Source organism: Macaca nemestrina, chromosome 19, assembly GCF_043159975.1.
Source record: "Macaca nemestrina isolate mMacNem1 chromosome 19, mMacNem.hap1, whole genome shotgun sequence".
NCBI lineage: Eukaryota > Metazoa > Chordata > Mammalia > Primates > Cercopithecidae > Macaca > Macaca nemestrina.
This window is the reverse complement of record NC_092143.1, coordinates 77681242-77703699: the sequence shown is the minus strand read 5'-3', so window position 1 is coordinate 77703699 and position 22458 is coordinate 77681242. Positions and strand designations below refer to the sequence as shown.

The 22458-nt window shown below is 41.0% G+C and overlaps 1 protein-coding gene across 2 annotated transcripts in view; it reads left to right on the top strand.

Moving 5' to 3' along the window:
* Positions 1 to 22458, top strand: part of LOC105478856 (laminin subunit alpha 1) — a 164823-nt gene that overhangs the window by 58730 nt on the left and 83635 nt on the right. For both annotated transcript variants that reach the window (XM_011736557.3, XM_024791959.2), the window contains exons 4-16: positions 1937 to 2179; positions 3645 to 3824; positions 6528 to 6617; positions 8107 to 8224; positions 9583 to 9761; positions 10738 to 10843; positions 12786 to 12946; positions 14070 to 14210; positions 15267 to 15440; positions 16930 to 17031; positions 18349 to 18560; positions 20003 to 20114; positions 20914 to 21024. In XM_011736557.3, the coding sequence (XP_011734859.2) occupies positions 1937 to 2179; positions 3645 to 3824; positions 6528 to 6617; positions 8107 to 8224; positions 9583 to 9761; positions 10738 to 10843; positions 12786 to 12946; positions 14070 to 14210; positions 15267 to 15440; positions 16930 to 17031; positions 18349 to 18560; positions 20003 to 20114; positions 20914 to 21024 (1929 nt within the window). The remainder of the gene's footprint in view (positions 1 to 1936; positions 2180 to 3644; positions 3825 to 6527; positions 6618 to 8106; positions 8225 to 9582; positions 9762 to 10737; positions 10844 to 12785; positions 12947 to 14069; positions 14211 to 15266; positions 15441 to 16929; positions 17032 to 18348; positions 18561 to 20002; positions 20115 to 20913; positions 21025 to 22458) is intronic.

Below are 22458 nucleotides of genomic sequence, written 5' to 3'. Positions count from 1 at the left end.
TTTATTTTCTGAAACAGTTTCTCTCTTGTTGCTCAGGCTGGAGTGCAATGGTTCAATCTCAACCCACTGCAACCTCTGCTTCCCAGGTTCAAGCGGTTCTCCTGCCTCAGCCTCAAAAGTAGCTGGGATTACATGCATGTGCCTTTTTTGTATTTAGTAGAGATGTGGTTTCACCGTGTTGGTCAGGCTGGTCTCGAACTCCTGACCTCAGCTGATCTGCCTGCCACGGCCTCCCCAAGTGCTGGGATTACAGGCGTGAGCCACGGCGCCTAGCCTTTTTTCTTTCTTTTTTTTTTTACAGCCTCTCCAAGTGCTGGGATTACAGGCGTGAGCCACGGCACCTAGCCTTTTTTCTTTCTTTTTTTTTTTTTTACAGCCTCCCCAAGTGCTGGGATTACAGGCGTGAGCCACGGCACCTAGCCTTTCTTTCTTTCTTTTTTTTTTTGAGACAGAGTCTCACACTGTAGCCCAAGCTGGGTGCAGTGGCGCAATCTTGGCTTCCCATAACCTCTGCCTCTGGGGTTCAAGTGATTCTCATGACTCAGCCTCCTGAGTAGCAGGGACTACAGGCACGTGCCACCACACCCACCTAATTTTTTTTGTATTTTAGTAGAGATGGGGTTTTATCACGTTGCTCTGGCTGGTCTCAAACTCCTGAGCTCAGGAGATCCACCAGCCTTGGCCTCCCAAAGTGCTGGGATTACAGGCATGAGCCACTGCACCCAGCCAGTAATATGCATTCAAGGTTTCTTCATGTCTTTTTGTGGCTTGAGAATTCATTCTTTTTATCTTAATATTCCATGGTCTGGATGCACCATAGCATGTGTTTCTATTTACCTGTTAGAGCACATCTTGGTTGCTTCCAAGTTTTGGCAATGGTGGTGCAGGTTTTTGTGAGGACCTAAGTTTTCAGTTCATTTGGGTAGACACCCAGGAGCATGACTGCTGAGTATGGTGAGCATTTTTACTACTGAGTATGGCAAGCATGTTTAGTTTTGTAAGAAACTGCCAAACTATCTTCCAAAGAGGATGTACCATTTTACATTCCCACCGGAAATGAATGAGAATTCCTGTTGCTCCACATCCTCCCCAGCGTTTGGTGTTGTCAGTGTTTTGGATTTTAGCCATTCTGGAGATGTGTAGTGGGCTGACTTTTTTCTCATATTTAGTTGTGTTATCTCCAAATCACTATAAAAATACTTTTAACACTACTGTTAATGTAACATAACACAAGTATCTTTCAAGATCCAAATAACATACACTGGAAACAAGAACAAGCTCTTATGTTCATACCAATATTGTTAATAATAATAATAATACAAATTTATTTGTACTTTTTGAGTTTATTCTGAAAACAAATGCTACTAAGAGATTATTCACAAGACACGTTTCTGATTAACATGTATGAGCAGTTATACTCCAGAGCTTCAATTTTGGCAACCAATGTATACCAGTTCTCTCAAGATGCACTTTTGTTTTTAAACAGCTGCTACTGATTCTATTTTTTTAAAAAATTATTGTATATATTTAAGGTATACAACTTGATTTGACATACGTATACACTATGAAAGAATCATCCATCACAATCCAGATAACTAATATATTTATCACTTCACATAGCTACCCTTTTGTGTATATGATGAGCATACATAAGATCTACCCTTTTAATACATAAATTTCTAGTATACTGTACAGTATTGTTATCATCCATTATATCTCCAGAACTTATTCATCTTGCATAACTGAAACTTTGTATGCATTGACCACCATCTCCCTATTCCCCTCTCCCACAGCTCCTGGCAGCCACCACTCTACTGTCTGATTCTAAGTTCAACTATCTTAGACTCTACCTTTAAGTGAGATCATGCAGTAGCTCTCATTCTGTGCCTGGCTTATATCGATTCTGGACTGAGACTTTTCAGTGTCTTTGTTTCAGGTCTTTCAAGTTGCATATGTCATCATTAAAGCTGCCAATGCCCCTCGACCTGGAAACTGGATTTTGGAGCGTTCTCTAGACGGCACCACGTTCAGCCCCTGGCAGTATTATGCAGTCAGCGACTCAGAGTGTTTGTCTCGTTACAATATAACTCCAAGACGAGGGCCGCCCACCTACAGGGCTGATGATGAAGTGATCTGCACCTCCTATTATTCCAGATTGGTGCCACTTGAGCATGGAGAGGTGGGTATGGTGCCCGCTGCGGCAAGATCTGTTTCCTCATCAGAGTCTCCCTGTCTCAGATGTTAAGACAGCCGTTGTCATGGCCAACATTAAAGACGCAAAATTGATCTCTGTCAATACAAAACTCTTTAACATAGCTATCTAGCTCTATTTAAAGTGGCCATGAGTCAAGTCTGTTATGAGTAATTTCACAAACAATGTAGTTTACCTTGTTGACTTCCTCTCTTCAAGGAGGCTCTCAGTCTTCACTCTGCTCTGATTTAATGATGCCCTTGGATCCTCCTTCAGAGCATCTTCCCCACAGCACCCTGGCAAGAACGTTTGTTGAAATATTAGAGAGCTAAAATGTCCCCCAGAGTTGTAGTTCTCAGTTTTCTCAATGTTCTCCTCGGTAGGTGGTGAGCGCTGGAGACTTTTGAAGTCTTGCAGCTTAGTTCCCAGCGTGCCCAGATTGTATACGCTTCCTTAAAGTCAGGGTGTAATGAGAAACAGCCCATTCTTTAGTAGCACCTGGCTCGAAGAGATGAAACTACAAAAACTCTCCAGTGCTCTTCACGGCGGGAACTCTGCAGTGATCTGTGTGTTGTTTCAAGGGCAGAGATTAATTAAGGCAGCCTGTATCATTCAGGCTTTGTGGCACTTTTTCTTTGTTCTTCTCGAAGCCTATTCATAACATCTAAAATTTGCTTCAGAGAAGGTGTAGCCCCGGGACAGATGCTGAAATATTCTAACCACATGGAGAGAAACAGTCCTCTTAAAAGATCTGCAGCAATAATGCCATAATGTGATGAATGCTATAGTCTTTGTTCTTCACATTGTAGTCTGGTTCCACATCTGATCTTCGGCAAGTGAGGGTTTTCTTTTATATCAAATTTTAAAGTTTGAGACGTAATTTACATTCAGGAAAGCATACAGATTTTAAGTATATAGTATATCTGAGACACTGAAATAGATAACTTCAATAAACTGAAGACACTGAGATCATGGTAATTCACAAGTAATTAACAAATGTTAGACATACTTTTACAAGAAGCTAGTTGTTTTGTTTTGATTTTAGATAGTATCTCTTAAAGATTCTATCCTGACATTGGACAATCAGGGCTATGTTTTTGCATGCTTAAAATTGACATTTGTGGCCAGGTGCAGTGGCTCACCTCTATAATCCCAGCATTTTGGGAGGCTGAGGCAGGTGGATCACCTGAGGTCAGGAGCTCAAGACCAACCTGGTGAACATCGTGAAACACTGTCTCTACTAAAAATACAAAAATTAGCTCTACATCGTGGTGCACCCCTATAGTCCCAGCTACTCAGGAGGCTGAGGCAGGAGAATTGCTTGAACCTGGGAAGTGGAGGTTACAGTGAGCCAAGATTGCGCCACTGCACTCCAGCCTGGACCATACAGCGAGACTCCATCTCAAAAAAAAAAAAAATTGACATTCATCTATTTTGATGCCTTCATCTTCAGATTCATACATCACTCATCAATGGCAGACCAAGCGCTGACGATCTTTCACCCAAGTTGTTGGAATTCACTTCTGCGCGATATATTCGCCTTCGCTTACAGCGCATTAGAACGCTCAATGCAGATCTCATGACCCTTAGCCACCGGGAACCTAAAGACCTGGATCCTATTGTTACCAGACGCGTGAGTATGGGATGGCAGTCCTGCCACTATGAAAGATTAATTTTATTTAAGGGAACTATTATTTTTCTTCTTTCCTTTTTGGTTGTTCTTTCCCCCACGTGTTGGCCATTTTTCTTGCCAGTGGCTATATCCTTATTTCATGTAAGATTGCTATGTTGTTACAGATGCTACCTTTAGGTGATGGGCCAAAATCGTGTCCTCAGGTCCCTCACCCACCCTGTCCCCGTAGTGCCATAATGTGGTGAATATCATGGTCTTTATTCATCACATTGTAGTCTGGTTCCACATCTGATCTTCGGCAACTGAGGATTTTCTTTCATAGCAAATTTTAAAGTTTGAGAAATAATTTGCATTCAGGAAAGCATACAGATTTTAAGTATATAGTTAAGTGTATAAGACTGGTGTCACAAAAATCTTCATATCCCTTCAATAACCCAGGAGTGGGATTACTAAGTTATAGGATAGGTGGATGTTTACCTTTTTAAGAAAATGCTAAACTTATATAAAAAGTATTTGTATCCAGCTGGGTGTTGTGGCTCACATGTGTAATCCCAACACTTTGGGAGGCTGAAATGGGAGGGTCACTGGAACCTGGGAGTTTGGGACCAGCCTGGGCAATAGAGGGAGACCTCAACTCTATTTAAAAAATAAAAATAAAAGTAATTGTATCCATTTTGTAGTCTGACCAGCAATGTGTGAGAGTTCTGGCTGCACTACACACTCTTAGATATTTAGTGCTATCAGTCATTTTTATGCCGGCTGTTCCTGTGTGCATGTATTGGCATTTTGTGATGTTAATTTGTGTTTCTCTGATGACTAATGTTGACAATGTGCTTACTAGTATACAATCAGATTTTTTTGTTCATTTTTAAATTGGACAAAAAATAAGCCTCCTTGTTACTGACTTATAACATAATTTTATATATTTTGTGTATGAATCCTTCATCAGATATGTATATATTGCAAACATATCCGTTCTACTTGGTGTTTGCTTATTCAGTTTCCTGTGACTTTTGATGAGCAGAGGTTTTGTGATGAATCCCAATTGACCATTTTTTCTTTTATGATTAATGCTTTCTATGACCTCAAAAAATATTAGCTTATCCCAAATTTACCAAGATATCATGGTATGCTTTCTTTTAGTAGCTTTATAGTTTTAGCTTTTACATCTATAATTCATTTCATATTAATTTTTGTATTTGATGTGAGGAAGGAGTCGGAGTTTTTTTGTTTTTTGTTTTTTTCCTATATGTATATATAATTGTTCTAGCACCGTTTGTTGAGAATATTTTGCTTGTTTTGGGGTCCTTGTTGAAAACTATTCAACCTTATTATTGTGGGTTTATTTCTGGACTCTCTACTGTTCTATAGATCTATTGGTCTATTCTTGTGCCAATAACAAGCTTTCTTGGTTACTGTAGCTTTATAGTAGGTCTTGAGAGGTCAGGTTTCTTGTATTTCCTTATAAATTTTAGAATCAGTTTGTCAATTTCCGTAAAAAAAAAAATAAAGCCTGCTAAGATTTTCGTTGGGATTCCACTGATTCTTTAGACCAATTTGGGAAGAATTTTAGAAGACATTTTAACAATGTTGAGTCATCCAATCTGTGGACCTGCTGTAACTTTTCACTTATCTAAATCTTCTTTAATTCGCCTTGGCAGAGTTTTATTATTTGAAAAGGTCTTGTTCAATAATGCTCAATAATGTTCAATAATGAAAAAAGAAGGCCGGGCCCAGTGGCTCATGCCTGTAATTCCAGCACTTTGGGAGGCCTAGGCGGGTGGATCACGAGGTCGGGAGATCAGGACCATCCTGGCTAACATGGTGAAATCCGGTCTCTACTAAAAATACAAAAATTAGCCGGGTGTGGTGGCGCATGCCTGTAATCCCAGCTACTCAGGAGGCTGAGGCAGGAGAATAGCTTGAACCCAGGAGGTGGAGGTTGCAGAGCCGAGATCACGCCACTGCACTCCAGTCTGGATGATAGACCACTGAGACGCCTTATCAAAAAAAAAAAAAAAAAAAAAAGGCACGCATAGTAAGACTAAACTGTAATTATTTGTAGATGACATGGTTATGTATGTAGAAAATCTACAAAGCAACTACCAGAAATAAAAAGTGAATTTAGCAATGTTGCAGTATACAAAATCAATAAACAAAGGTGAATCACATTTTTAGTCACTAGCAATGAATAATGGAAAAGGAAATGTAAAAGGAAGTCTATTAACACTAACATGTAAAAACATAGAGAAGTGGTGAGTGCATTTCTTCAGAGGCAAGCACTTTGTTTTGTTAATGTGATTGACGTTTCTTGATTTTTGTGTGGCAGACTAACTTTGCATTCTAAGGTAACTCTTAGTTGTTCATGATCTTTTCTAGAGAGCGCTGTATTCAATTTACCAATGTTTTTAGGATTTTCAGTAATGAGTTTTGAAAGAATACTGACTTGGTTTAAGATGCAGCCAAGTTGGGGAATTCTTTTAGACTTCTTTGGGTTCTGATGATCTAATTTGAGCCTAATTTATTTTAATTGAGCACAGGATTCTTTGTGCATGAAATATAATTTTTAAATGTACATGTAATTATATTTTAGATTGCCAGTAAAAACTCTTAAACCACATGAGATATTTGTTGGTGTGCCAACATTTTCATTTCACTGAAATCTAGGTTTTAATTTTTGTTCATGACTTTCTTTTTCCTTAGTATTATTATTCAATAAAGGACATTTCTGTTGGAGGCATGTGTATCTGCTATGGTCATGCTAGTAGCTGTCCATGGGATGAAACTACAAAGGTGAGTTCTAGTATTTTACATTTCACTAAAACTTCAAAAAATAAATTGTACCTATAATATTTGCATTACTCTTTTTTATTCAAAACAAACATGAAAGGTATAAAATTATGTTGCAAAAAAACAGATTTTCAGAAGTTTAACTGGTATCATTTTTAAACAATTTCATTTTGCTTTGGAGGATATGTTTCTAATTAAGTTCTTACAATGATTTTTTTATGTGATAAAATATCCCTAACATAAAATTAACCATTTGAAAGTGTACAGTTCAGGGGCCTTATTAATTTTGAAGCCCTTCTGTCTATAAGAAAGTCAAACAAAAAACATGTGCAATTATAAATTATGTTTACATTTTTTTAAAGAAGGGTTTTCTGTTCCTATTTTCTCCCCTTCCATTTTGTTGGTACTAAATCAAGATTTAAAAGGGGCGTGGTGGCTCACACCTGTAATCCCAGCGCTTTGGGAGGCAGAGGCGGGTGGATCACTTGAGGCTAGGAATTTGAGACCGGTCTGGCCAACATGGAAAAACCCCATCTTTACTGAAAATACAAAAATTAGTGGGGCATGGTGGTGTGCACCTATAGTCCCAGCTACTCGACAGGTTGAGGCAGGAGAATCGCTTGAACTCGAGAGGCGGAGGTTGCAGTGAGCTGAGATCATGCTGCTGCACTCCATCCTGGGTGACAGAGCGAGACTCTTTCTCAGTAAAAAAATTTAGAAAAAGATTTAAAAGTTTATCTGTTTTAGCATTACATTAAATGAATAATATGACATCTTCTTTTATTTTTTAAAAATTTTATTTATTTATTTATTTATTTATTTGTTTATTTATTTATTTTGAGACAGAGTTTTGCTCTTGTTGTCCACGCTGGAGTGCAGTGGCACAGTCTCGGCTCACTTCAATCTCCACCTCCTGGGTTCAAGGGATTCTCTTGCCTCAGCCTCCCAAGTAGCTGGGATTACAGGCACGTGCCACCATCCCCAGCTAATTTTTTTGTATTTTTAGTAGAGATGGGGTTTCACCATGTTGGCCAGGCTGGTCCTGACATCTTCCCTTTTAAAACACTTATGTGAAGTTACTTCTTATTTTTTTCTAATCTTTGTAATTCTTTACCTCTTGAATAGGACTATTCTATTATCGATGCCAAAAAATATATAGATGAACACTAAGAAAATTATTAACAGGAGCTTCTAAACCCTTAATGTCCATGCATCTTTTTAAAAAAAGTTTTTATTAGCTAAGTCGTAGTTTGGTTTTGCTTTCTTCCTCTTTACTTCTGTTTGTAACCAGGTTATTTGTATATATTGGCATCTAAAAATTAAATGCCAGCTTGCTTTGATGATATTCATATATCCTTTGTCGTGAGGTCTTGTCACAACAGAGGTTCTGTTGTGACAGATAGGTTTTGACAGATAGGTTCTTTCTGTCATGAAATTAAGAAAAATAAGCAGATACATTTTCTGATCCAGTTCTGGCTTCCTTATTGTATAGAAACTGCAGTGTCAATGTGAGCATAATACTTGCGGGGAGAGCTGTAACAGGTGCTGTCCTGGGTACCATCAGCGGCCCTGGAGGCCTGGAACCGTGTCCTCTGGCAATACATGTGAAGGTCAGTATGCTTAGAATCTGACTGTCAGTGCACTTTTCCTCTTACTACGTCTAAGTTTATGGTGTCTTAACAACTTTTATAGTTAGCAAGTAACTTGTTTTCTTAGAAATTTAAGTAGTTGCCAAAGCTGCAAAGTATCTTAAAATTTTTACTATTGTGGCCTAAATGTATCTTTATGGGTTTGCTGTTTTATCTACAAGTCCCCCTTCCCATATAGTTTATTATTCTGTATTAATTTTATTTTAGTTTTTGTTTTTGTTTTTTTACCATGGGATCTGCCAGGTTGTATATTCCGTATTGATTTGGATTTAAGTTTTAAATAGGCAATATATTCACAAGAGTCCTACAGCTAACAATATGTAAAAGTACGTAGTAAAAAGCATGACTTCCACTTGCTTTTTATTTTGCACTTTTTATTATTTTCCTTTGCATTTTTTATTATTTTCTAGTATGCCCTTCCTAAAATTGCTATGCATATAAAGCATACATTAACATATCCCTCCAGCCAATACAGTTCTTTACGCAGAAGACAATGTACTATACATGCCATTGTATACATTGCCTTTTTTTGTTTTTTGTTTGTTTGTTTGTTTGTTTGTTTTTTGAGACAGAGTCTTGCTCTGTCGCCCAGGCTGGAGTGTAGTGGTGCGATCTCAGCTCACTGCAACCTCCGCCTCCTGGGTTCATGCTTCATGCCATCCTCCTGTTTCAGCCTCCTGAGTAGCTGGGACTACAGACACCCGCCACCACACCTGGCTAAATTTTTGGCTTTTTAGTAGAGATGGGTTTCACTGTGTTAGCCAGGATGGTCTCCATCTCCTGACCTCGTGATCCGCCCACCTTGGCCTCCCACAGTGCTAGGATTACAGGCGTGAGCCACGGCGCATGGTCCACATCACTTTTTATATTTAACAATGTATCGTGAAATTCTTTCCATATTAGCAATTAGAAATGCTGTTTTTAAAAACAGTTGCACAGAATTTCGTTATACAAATGTAGTATAATTTATTAAACAACCACCTATCAATGGTTATTTTGATGGTTGTTAGTCTGTTGTCCACACAAACAATTATGCAGTGATTAACCCTGTATAGGTCCTTCTCAGGTGGGTAAATACTTCTGCAAAATGTAATCCCAGGAGATGGTTTCCTGGGTCAAATGGGTATGTGCATTTATTATTTTGATATTAATAGCTCCTCCCAATTGTCTTCCATAATATTGCCCATATCTTATTAACATGACTTATTCTAGGATTTTAATTTAATCTAAAGTCATAGAACTTACTTAGGGAGGTTGAGAGTTTTCTTTGTATAAGGCATGCTACATCAATGAACTGAGATGTTAAAATATTCTCCTAGCATGTAATTGTCACAATAAAGCCAAAGACTGTTACTATGATGAAAGTGTTGCAAAGCAGAAGAAGAGTTTGAATACTGCTGGACAGTTCAGAGGAGGAGGGGTTTGCACAAACTGCTTGCAGAACACCATGGGAATCAACTGTGAGACCTGTATTGATGGATATTATAGACCACACAAAGTAAGAGTATTTCTTTGCCATTGTCGATCGTCATCTTCCCCAGGTGGAAAAGAGACTTTGTCAAGTCTTAACCTCTGTATTGGAGACTTTTGTAATATTTCATTTATATCCTTGTTACACTAGTAGTGTTTTTATATATATAGTTCCTACTCTATCTGTCCTGCTTTTCTTGCTCAAAGTAGGATGTCAGTCATTGTTATTTAACTTGAATTTAGGGGCCCATTAGCTATGTAATCCTGGGTCATAATACTAGCTACAGATGTGAAAATTCAGCCATAACTAAAGCAGCTGTCTCTTGCCTGTAGGAGGTGTTCAGCCAATCTTTTACTTTTATTTTTATTTTTTGAGACAGAGTCTCGCTCTGTCACTAGGCTGGAGTGCAGTGGCATGATCTTGGCTCACTGCAACCTCCGCCTCCCGGGTTCAAGTGATTCTCCTGCCTCAGCCTCCTGAGTAGCTGGGATTATAGGTGTGTGCCACCACACCCAGCTAATTTTTGTATTTTTAGTAGAGACAGGGTTTCACCATGTTGGCCAGGATGGTCTCAATCTCTTGACCTCACGATCTGCCTGCCTTGGCCTCTCAAAGTGCTGGGATTACAGGCATGAGCCACCATGCCCGGCCGTGTTCAGCCAATCTTTAATTGACTTGATGTGTAGTTGTTGCATGGGTCCTTGTGGAGGTCTGGTTATAACATGGCTCTGAGAGACAGCAGAGCGAGGGGGGCTGGATAGCAGGGATAATGGAAAAAGACGCCACTTTGCTAATGGTACTAACTACTGTCACCATCGAAAAGATGTTTGGGCTTCCTGGCTTGAGATCACCTTATCTTCCTGAAACCTAACTCCCACCCCCATGCACAAAATCATCGTAATAGTCTCATCTTGAATAAAAAGTCAATACCTTCTTATTGATACTATTGCCAACATTGCTGTTATTTCTAGTAAGAGAATCCAGGGCAACCTCTGCCTTTCAGGTGTCTCCTTATGAGGATGAGCCTTGCCGCCCCTGTGACTGTGACCCTGTGGGGTCCCTCAGTTCTGTCTGTGTTAAGGATGACCTTCATTCTGACTTACGCAATGGTAAGCACTTGATTCACTTTTGTGCTTGTAGTTGATTTTGTGTGTGTGTGGAAGATGTGCACATACTGGAACTATTACCATTATATAGCCAGTTGGTAACATGATTCTTTATTGATTCTTTTGTTCACCAAGTATGTATCAAGCACCTACTGTGTCTCAGGCAGTTTTTGAGGACCTGGGAATATGTACTTAACAAGGTAGTCAAAGTCCTTGCTCTCAAAAACACTAAACAAACAAGTACATGGGTAATGTAATGCCAGGTCAAGAGGTAGTGTCATGGACATAAAGCAAAATGGAGGGAGATGGGGTAATGAGGTGACAATGTTGGGGTGATAAAATGACATTTGAGCAGATAATTGAGCATTTGATGAAAGAAGAAATAAGGCTCATTTTAAAGCCATGTGTGTAACACAGTAAATAGCAATTGCTCTGCTTAGCTTTTAGAAGACATTCGGAGGGCTTTTGCATACCTCATCTCACAGAGCAAGCAAGTCCTCCCGTTAACTTGGTAAATGCCAGAGTTCTTTCTTTCCGTTTCAAAAACTGGCAGATTGACTTGCAAATACCAGGGTCTCCTGAATAGGTTGCATCTGTTCAGAGACTCCTGTGACTCCATCAAGTTCTCAGCCACTGGCAGTTAAAGTGGATATTGAGCAGCAGGGATGGATGGGCCCCCCAGCAATGGGGAGGGTAAATTACCCAACTGAATTGATTCTGACGTGCAACTGGTGAGGGGATGATGATTATGATAATGAAGATGATGATGGTGATAGTGGTGGTGACATTTACCATCAATTGAGTTCATTTAAAAATATATATCATTTAAACTTTTCAACCACAGCAGATAGAAATTACTTAGCCCACTTTACAAGCAAGGAAACTGTAGCTCAGAGCAGTTAAGAAACGTGCCTGAGATCACACGGCCTGAAGCTTTCAGAGCTGACATTAAAAGCAAAGATAGTGCTTGCTGCTCTCTGCCACTTGCATCTGTGCTTTTTATTTTTTACAAACAGTTTTATAATTTACAACGATACAATTCTCCCATTTGAAGTCTACAATTCATTGTTTTGGTGTATTGGTGCAACCATCGCCACAATCTAAGAGTCGAACATTTTCATCACCCCGTAAAGAAGCCCCTTACAAACTAGCTGTTACTTCCTACTTTCCTCCAGCCCCTCCTCCCAGCCCCTGGCAATCATTAATTAGCTTTTTCTTTGCAGATTTACCTATTCTGAACATTACATAGAAATGGAACCATATATGTTGGGTTTTGGTGACTGGCTCCTTTCATTTAGTATAATGACCCTTTTTCAGGATCATCCGTGTTGTAGCATGTATCAGTATTTCATCCCTTTTTATTACCAAATAATATTTCGTAGTATGGACATACCACATTTTATATATCCATTCATCAGTTGATGAACATTTGAATTGTTTCTACTTTGGGGCTATTCTGAATAATGCTACTAGGGACACTCATGTACAAGCGTTTTGTGGATGTATGTTTCATTTTATTGGGTGTTTACTTAGGAGTGCAATTGCTGGATCTTACAGTAACTTTGTGCTTAACGTTTTGAAGAAGTACCAAAGAATTTTCCAAAGTCACTCTACCATTTTATATTCTCAGCTCCCTCCGTGGGTTTCATCTCTGTTTTCTTTCTTTAAACAAGGAATTGGCAAACTATGGCCCATGGGCTAAATCCAGCACACTGTCTGTCCTTTTGAATATAGTTTTATTGGAACAGAGATGTAGCCATTTGCCTGTGTATTCTCTACGACTGTCTTCAAACGATAACGGCCGAGCTGAGCAGCTGCAGATGATTCTCTGAGGCCGAAAAGCCTAAAATAGACACCTCTGACCCTTTACAGAAAACGTTTGCCAACCCCTGCTTTAAACCTCTTTTGCCTTCGTGTTGGGTCATTGCCATTGTTGTCTTTCTAGGGAAGGGGCCGGGTCAGTGCCCATGTAAGGAAGGCTATGCAGGAGAAAAATGTGATCGCTGCCAACTTGGCTATAAGGATTACCCGGCCTGTGTCTCCTGTGGGTGCAACCCAGTGGGCAGTGCCAGTGACGAGCCCTGCACAGGGCCCTGTGTTTGTAAGGTAAGTGGGGAGGTCAGAGATGCCCCTCAACTTCCTTTGAGCTTCTCTGGAAAAGGAGTGTTTTCCATTGGCTCCAATGATCAGTTCTCGAGCAAAGTGGTAAGGTTTAAGCAGAGCTCCCCTTGCCCCTTCTCTCCAAGCCACACCGAGTTGGCTGTATTATGTATGTTTGGACTTACGTGGGCATCTGGCTGGCTTTTTTTGTACCTGTGGTAATGGTCATATATTCCAGAGGCATTTCTGTGACTTCTTAGAGGACACCAAGCACTGCATACCTTTATATTCCCACCTCCCTCTGTGGGCCTCATCTCTGTTTTCTTTCTTTAAACCAGGACTTGGTAAACTATGGCTCGTGGGCCTAATCCGACACGCTGCCTGTTTTTGTGAATAAAGTTTTATTGGAACAGAGCTGTATCCATTTGCTTATGTATTTTTATGACTATGTTCAACCAGTAAAGGCTGAGTTGAGTAGTTGGAAAAGAGATGCTCTTGGCCCCTACCTGAATTCTGTGATATTCTTTTCCAGCTTTGTATTTGGAGGAGAACCAGGTTAACGTTACATTTCCGAGAACACCAGTTAAAGGCAGACATGCTATTTTGAGTTTCTCTTAAAAGGGAGTTGAATAGTCACGAGAAATGCATTAATGTGGTGCCAGTGAGGGGTTTTATTTGGCCTTATAATATTAATAACAATTTCTTAATAATTCATAGGATATTCCATTGTACCTATGTACTTATTCCCACCTGTGCAGTCTTAGGCACGTGTTATATATGACTGGAAATAATCTTGAGCATTTATGAATAAGACAGAAGATTCTATAGCTGTCTTCAGATTTTGAGATGCTAGAAAGATCAGTAAAAAATGAAAGATTTAAAACAAAACAAAACAATTTAAATAGAATGACCAACTTCTAAGACCTCCAGCCTTGTTCTTGGCTACAAAATCAAATTATATATATTTCAAAATCTCTATTCTGGAAATATTGACTTTATGAGGCCTCACCTTTACTTTGGACGTTTATTTTCCTGTCTCTGTGAATCACTGAACACCTGTCTTGTGAATGTCATTTTATTCACTCTGGACACATTGGTTTCAAAGCTAATCTTTTCCCCTAACTTACAGGAAAATGTTGAGGGGAAAGCCTGCGATCGCTGCAAGCCAGGATTCTACAACCTGAAGGAGAAAAACCCCCAGGGCTGCTCCGAGTGCTTCTGCTTTGGCGTTTCCGATGTCTGCAGCAGCCTCTCTTGGCCTGTTGGTCAGGTGGGAGGCGCCATCTACGAGGCGGGATTTCATGAGCAGGTCGTATTGCACAAGCTTGGCACAAGCTGTGTGAGGAGGAAATGAGGATGACTTCCCCCGTGACACCACTCTCATCGCTTTGCAGTGACACTGACGTGGGTCATAGGCAGCCCTCTGCTCCTCAAGTTTCTTTATAGGTCATGTGCTTACTCCCACACACATTTCTCTATAGAAAAAACAGGATGATGTGGCACTAGAGAACACGTCATGTTTCAATTTCTTCTGTGGGGAAATGGATTAGGTGGGGAGGTCAGCGTTCCCCCTATCTGCCCCTGCTGCCCTCAGGCCTAGGAGCGCAGCTGGCCATGGGACCATGGGAATTTTCCAGCTAAGAGGCTAAGGAGTAGGATGCCCTCCAGTGGCAAGGGTGGGAACAGCAGCACGTGGTGCAGGGTTAATGAATGCAGGCCAAGTTGTTTCGGGAACCAGGAGAACTGGGGTGATGGGTTCAACAGGGGTCTCCAGGGGTGGCTAGAAGAGGTGGAGATGGTGTGATGGCTGCAGGCAAGGGAGGAGCTGCTCAGTAGGGACTTACCTACTGGTGACTGCCATGGCCACCACGCTGGGGGGAGTACCATCACCTCTATGTAGGTGACACACTGGGAGTATAAGATCTAGAGCTTATCTTTGTACATTTTTCAGCATTTGGGTAAAAAGCAGGGGGCAACGAAGAAGAGGGAGTCAGAGCTAGCAAGAGACATTTTGCTGAATACATTTATGATGTTCTTTTGTTGTTTTAAATCTGAAGTCTATACCCATGGCCTTTGTGGTTTTGCTCATTTATTTGCTTATACTGGATCTGGATTTGGGGTAGTGAGACTTGTTCTCAGATCCTCCTGGTCCTTTACAAGTGGAAGGGTCAAGGGTCATGAGGTTCGGCCATGGGTGTTATGTTAATACCATCCCTAGAGAAGCTTTCTGTCCCACCTCTTCATTGTGAACACATTACTGCTGCACGGGGTGAAGTCTAAGGTAAGTTCTATTTCATACTTCAAAATTCTTGAATTTGTTTTTAAGGTAAGCAATATGTCGGGGTGGCTGGTCACCGACTTGATCAGTCCCAGGAGGATTCCGTCTCAGCAAGATGCACTGGGTGGGCGCCACCAGGTCAGCATCAACAACACCGCGGTCATGCAGAGGCTGGCTCCCAACTACTACTGGGCGGCCCCCGAGGCCTACCTTGGAAATAAGGTGCGTGTGTCCCTGCAGGCAGCGATGTCTCAGACGAAGATCTCGGGGAACACTGAGAAAGAACTTGTGCAGCCTGCATTTTTAGGTAGTCTCATAGGGCACCTGAGTGTCGGACAGCATTTCACAGCCTGTACTTGATCCGAAGAAGGTTTTCTAGCCTTGTTAGACTTTACGTTGTATTATTCAAATAAGAACTTCTGCTCTTCTGGTCTGGTTCCTGAGCAGTGTGTTTGCTGAAGTCTCATCCCCTTCTCTGAGAGAAGCTTTCCGGGTCCCTGCATCGCTTGTTTATGAAGTGTTCATCACATTCCCGCTTTGTTTAGTTTGCCGTAGGCTCAGCTTAACGCCTCTGTGGCTTTGTGGAGGGCCTGGCATACAAAAAACAGCCCAGGGAAGGTTCCAGCAGTGGGACTGCTGTGCTGCTCCCTCACTTTGAGTACCATGGCAGGCTGTGCTCATCTGAAGCTCACATTTAGGAACAGATGAAATACTTTCTGCTTTTGTTATATTTCAAGAAAATGCAAACTGGTGATTCTGCAATGTGGAGGTTGGTTTGTAGGCTTGAGCCTTCCTTGCAATGATGTGTTCCCATTCCCCCTCCCCTGTTATGGCACGTCTCTCCAGATTCTGATTGAGTTGAAAATTTATTCCCGAGACTCCGTCTCAATTATTATAGCTCCCTGCTTGCCTTCCCAGGGTTTTTTGTTTGTGTGTTTTAAAGTAATGGCATACGGGCATGCTAGTGTAGTGTTGTAGGTTGGTATGCTGCTATTTAATTTGATGGTTATATTTTCATTTTAAAGCTTGTTTTGTATATTTTTAAGGAGTATTTATTTTTGAAAATTATTGTTTTTTTCATCAAATTATAATCCTAGAACATGTGCTCTATTTATATGATTTTATCAACAGAGTTCAATGATTTTTTTTCTCTTGATATCACTTCTGCAAATTTATGGTGCAGAGTTGGGTTCTGAACAATATATTGCTGTCACATACCCATCAGAAAGAAAATCTTTATTTTGTATTGAATTGAAGGACATCTCATCAGAAGAAACACCTTTAGTCCTTTCTCTAACTAGCAAATCAAACATGTCCTTTATTGTCCTACGAGGAGGATGCTGAAATGAAAATGTGGATATTGTAGACATGGGTCAAACTGCTCATCCCTTAAATTACTTAAGTGAAGTAAATATCTATGTGTGATTAACAAAAGTTTATAGTAATTTGCCTTGTGGTCTCTAACAAAGAGTACATTTTTCTTCTGTGCTTTCAAACAATGTGCTGCATTTTGGTGATATGGATTAACCAAAGTGTTTCTAAATACACTTCCCTTTCACTGCCTTTAGTGTGAATTTCCTTGTCTGTCATGGTCAAGGGGATAGTTGTAGCCTAGTTGTTTGCAGATGGATCCCAGTGACCACTTCCTCTTACTTGATTGTTGCTGTGATTGTTTTCCCCTTTCGTTTTAATTCTCACTTAAACATTTCAGCTGACTGCATTTGGTGGATTCCTGAAATACACGGTGTCTTACGATATTCCAGTAGAGACGGTAGACAGTAACCTCATGTCGCACGCTGATGTCATCATTAAGGTGATTGTTTTTTGTTTTTTTGTTTTTTTTTTTTTTTTTTTTTTTTTCTGCTATAGAGCTTAGGGCTTAGTGGACTGATAGTTTATGACTGAAAGTGACTAGTTGAGGCCATCTCAGCAAGGAGCTGGTGGCCAGGTGGCCATTCAGCAGACCCTGGACTTGGGCAGGGACTGCTGAGGCAGTGAGTGTGAGAATCTGTCTTTGAGCCCATTTCTGGAGTTGCCTCTGGACAGCACCTGCCACTCTTCTCTTCATCACCAGGGTGTACCCATCTTTTCACATTTAAAAATGAAGCAGGGCTTGGTGGCTTATGCTTGTAATGTAAGTGCTTTGAGAGGCTGAGACAGGAGGATTGTTTGAGGCCAGGAGTTTGAGACCAGTCTAGGTAACATAGTGAGACCCCATCTCTCAAAAAATATTAGCCAGGCACCATGGCATGTGCCTGTAATCCCAGGTACTCGGGAGGTTGAGGCAGGAGGATGGCTTGAGCCCAGGAGTTCAAGGTTACAGTGAGCCGTGATTGCACCACTGAACTCCAACCTGGGTGACAGAGACAGAGCCTATCTCAAAAAAGAAAAAAAATTAAATCAAAAGGAGACAAAATTTTGCTCTGACCTTGAATCTTCTCTTTTAAGTCTCTTCTTCCCTGTGCCACTTTGCCTCTCAGATGAATGGATTAGGCAGTACTTGGCAGTCTGAGGACAGCAGACGTGTTGCCATTCTTGTCCTCAGCCTCTGTCCCTATCCCCACCTCCTCGGTCTCCACAAAAAGATCCAGCTCAGTCAGGAGGGCTCCCCAAGTGGTCATGTCCCAGGGTCCAGGGCACGTTTGGGCAGAAACCGCTCCAGGTTCTTGTCTCTCATGTCCTTTCATCTGGAGCTATCTGCACCTCCATCTCCAGCCTGAACAATTGCAGACCATACACGGTAAATCACTTTGCTTAACAGCAATTTGATGAAAAGCTGGAGCTATGTTCATGTACTTTTTCTACCTCTGTACTTTAGTTAAAGATTAGAGGTGTCAGATGGGTTGCTTTGATAAAAGCTGTGGGCAACTGCATGACTTTCTTTCTTTTCCAAGATCCCAGCAAAGTACACGGACTTTCACTTTATTACTGGAACCCTTCGAAAAGAATACAATGAAACACCTTTTCTCTGATAATTCTGGGCCAAGAGCTATATACACCATTACATGTTTGCCACAAGAAGCTAGGCACGAATGAAAAACCACGCTGCTGAATACAAAATTTGATTTGATTTTTTATTTTATCATTAAATTCAACGACGAATGTATTTTCTCTTGTTTTTAAATGTTAGGGAAACAGACTCACTTTAAGCACACAGGCTGAGGGTCTGTCATTGCAGCCTTACGAAGAGTACCTAAATGTGGTTAGACTTGTGCCCGAAAACTTCCGAGATTTTCACAGCAAAAGGCAGATCGATCGTGACCAGCTGATGACTGTCCTTGCCAATGTGACACATCTTTTGATCAGAGCCAACTACAATTCTGCAAAAATGGCTCTTTACAGGTATGTATTGGAAATGGAGGAAAAACTTATGGTGAAGGTACTCCAATTTTATCTTCATTTATTAATATATATTTCAAGTTCAACATGTTTTACATTCATTATGTTATGCACACAGCTAAAGGAACTGGTTGGCTTAAAAATTACTAAGTTTACAAATGTAGTTTTATTGAAAACATAAGAACAGTTGTCTACGTCAGCTGTATCCAGTAGAAGACAGACTTGACATTAGGATGAGAAACTTTCAAAGGGGGTTTCTGGGAAACGCATGATGAGTTAGCGATTGTCTGGACCATGTTGCACCTGGTTCTCACCAGCCTAATGTTAACCGTCTTAGCTTTTACTCAGTCCATTTAAGTGAATGTATCCATCGTTGCTCATTTTATTACTTTGAGGAGGACAATTTGTGGCAATGTCGTGCCAAGCATCAAAGTTGTATGCAGCTAGGCTGGGCGTGGTGGCTCACGGCTCACGCCTATAATCCCAACACTTTGGGAGGCCAAGGCAGGTGGATCATATGAGGTCAGGAGTTTGAGACCAGCCTGGCCCAACATGGTGAAACCCCATCTCTACTAAAAATACAAAAAATTAGCCAGGCGTGATGGTGCATGCCTGTAGTCCCAGCTACTTGGGAGGCAGAGGCATGAGAATCATTTGAACCCAGGAGGTGGAGGTTGCAGTGAGCTGAGGTCGTGCCACTGCACTCAAGCTGGGGCAACACAGCGAGACTTTGTCTCAACAACAACAACAACAAAAATGTTGTATGCATCTAACACAAACATAGCATGACACATTTAAGGATAATCTTTCTATTTGTGATCATTGAATGGATTAATTTTTCTGAGGTGCTTCAACTCCAAATAGGCAACACCAGACGTTTCCCACAGTGGTCTATGGGCAACAGCACAACTTTGTACCAAACATTGAAGGCATTTCCAGGGAATAATGATGGCTCCCAGAGAATGTATTGTTGTGAAAGACCTTCAGTTATTTACAAAAATCACATCACTCTTTTACTGGATTTAAATGTGTTTTTTTTTTGTTTTGTTTTGTTTGTTTGTTTGTTTGTTTTTTTTGAGATGGAGTCTTCCTCTGTCACCCAGGCTGGAGTGCAGTGGCACTATCTCAGCTCACTGCAAGCCCTGCCTCTCAGGTTCAAGAGATTCTCCTGCCTCAGCCTCCCGAGTAGCTGGGACTACAGGCGCCCACCACCACGCCGGCTGATTTTTTGTATTTTTAGTAGAGATGGGGTTTCACCCTGTTAGCCAGGATGGTCTCGATCTCCTGACCTCGTGATCCACCCGCCTCAGCCTCCCAAAATGCTGGGATTACAGGTGTGAGCCTCCGCACCCGGCTAGATTTAAATCTTTTAGGAGCCTGTCTTCACTGAGATGTGAGATGTATTTGCGAGCGTGTGAGTCACATAACAATCTGTCTGTTTGTAGGTTGGAGTCCGTCTCTCTGGACGTAGCCAGCTCTAATGCCATCGACCTGGCAGTGGCCGCCGATGTGGAGCACTGTGAATGTCCACAAGGCTACACAGGGACCTCCTGTGAGGTGACGCTTCTGTCTTCCTGCCTTTTTCCTTTTGTTCACAGTGCACTGAAGGGGATGTCATGGCACACATTTGAATTTTAGCTTTAGCAACCCGATATTTGGCTCAGTCTTTTTTGGGCAATAGAAATATTAGAAATCACATTGTTTAAAAAAATCAGATTCCTCCACCAGGAATGGGCTGAAGCCCTGGACAATATTCTGACATAGTGCTGCCCTCCTGCCTTAGTCAACAGGAAGCTTGCAATACCCATGCCACTGACTGTGTTTCTAAGGAGGATGGAACTTGATCATATTTGAACATTTACAAATCACCAGCATGTGACCTGGGTGGCTTTATACAAGCCAGCCCTATTTTGAGACCTTTTATGGCCCCTGGGTATTTTACTTTGGTGGGCTCCACCTTACATGTGAAATACATGAAAATGCACTTGCAATCCTCAATGAAAGTAATCTGTTGCTAAAACTATTTTGAAATTACTTGGACAAACGTATTGATATTAATACCATAACAAGAATGGGCCATAAGACTTGTTGCACAACCGTTACATTTTTGTGTGTATGTCTCTACCTTTAAAAAGAAATAAGGAACTGGATTATGGTGATGGTTGCACAGCTCGGTAAGTTTTTTACTAAAAGTCATTGAATTGTACGCTTGAAATGAGTGAATTGTGTAGCATGTGAATGATACCTCAGTTAGGATGTTTGAGAAAAAAGAAAGACATTTCTGTACGCATGGGCAACTGAGCGGTTTCTTGTTTGTAACGTAGTGGAGGGAGGATGACTTTCCCTTCTCTTGCAGTTGTGCCTCTCTGGCTATTACCGCGTGGATGGAATACTCTTCGGAGGAATTTGTCAACCCTGTGAATGCCGCGGCCACGCAGCTGAGTGCGACGTTCACGGCATTTGCATTGTGAGTCTCTCACTGAAGCTCAGGCGCCCTCTCCTACTCACTTCAGAGCCATTTGCTGTGTACAAGTGAATTTTTGTTTTTTGAGTGCTTCCTCCACAGAATAACCCTGGCCTCACAGACCCCAAAGAAAATTTACAGATTTAAGCTCATGTTATGAAATGTTTCTTCTTGTTGTTTTTTTTCTTTTTTGAAAAAAGTTACTTTGGTAATAGTAGAAAAGGGATATACAATTTCATTACAGTTCTTTTTATTAGAATAATATAAAGTAGTTGTTTTTATTTGCTAAGACTGTAAAGCAATAGAAAGGTAGAAAATATTGTCTACTTACTAAATACAAAGGATAGGATCTTTGAGATGACAGTGCCACTATTTATTTATTTATTTATTTGAGACAGAGTCTTACTCCAAGCTGGAGTGCTTACTGCAGCCCTGGACCTTCTGGGTGCAAATGGTCCTCCCGCCTCAACCCTCCAAGCAGCTGAGGCCACAGACAATGCTAGTATTTTTTTAAAAATCATGATATTACATAATATACCATAAGAAGACGAATAAAGTATAATCACCCCACTTATATGCCATGCTTTATAGTTAGTTGGGATAAATTCATCAAACAGGTACTTCTTTCATGCAATATGAGTTGAAACAGGGCTTAAGAAATAGGTAGTTAATCTTGAGAATGAACATTAGGGCAGACATGGGGCAGGACTTGTTTTTTAACTTCAATCAGGAATCTTCTAGGCCTATGCCCTGAAGCCAGGCCACACTCGGTGGTCTCATGGGTTTGATCCTCAGAGGTGGAGTGACTGCCTACGCTAACAGCTGTACCCTGGTCACCTGGCAGGGAAAGGTTCACGCTTTTTCCAAAAGGGATTGACTAGTCACAGAGTTAGGGAAAATTAATTACCAGACCCAGGGAGAAGATCTCAGAATGATGCCCAGGATGGCTTATTGGCTCTAGAATTAGAATTTAATTTTTCTTTATTCTGTAAGTAAAGTTTTTGTTTTCCCCCATCTAGGATCAGATGTTGAATTTTATCGTCGTGTCTTCTTAGGCTTTTAATAGGAAATATTTCTACCGCCTCTCTTTGTATTTTATGCTATTGGCATTTTGAAGAATATAATCTTTTTTTTTTTTGAGACAGAGTCTCGCTCTGTTGCCCAGGCAGTGGCGCGATCTCGGCTCACTGCAAGCTCCACCTCCCAGATTCACGCCATTCTCCTGCCTCAGCCTTCTGAGTAGCTGGGACTACAGGTGCCCACTAATTTTTTGTATTTTTAGTAGAGATGGAGTTTCACCGTGTTAGCCAGGATGGTGTCGATCTCCTGACCTCGTGATCCACCCGGCTTAGCCTCCCAAAGTGCTGGGATTACAGGCATGAGCCACCACGCTCGGCCGAATATAATCATTAAAAAAAAAAAAAGAACGTCCTTGGT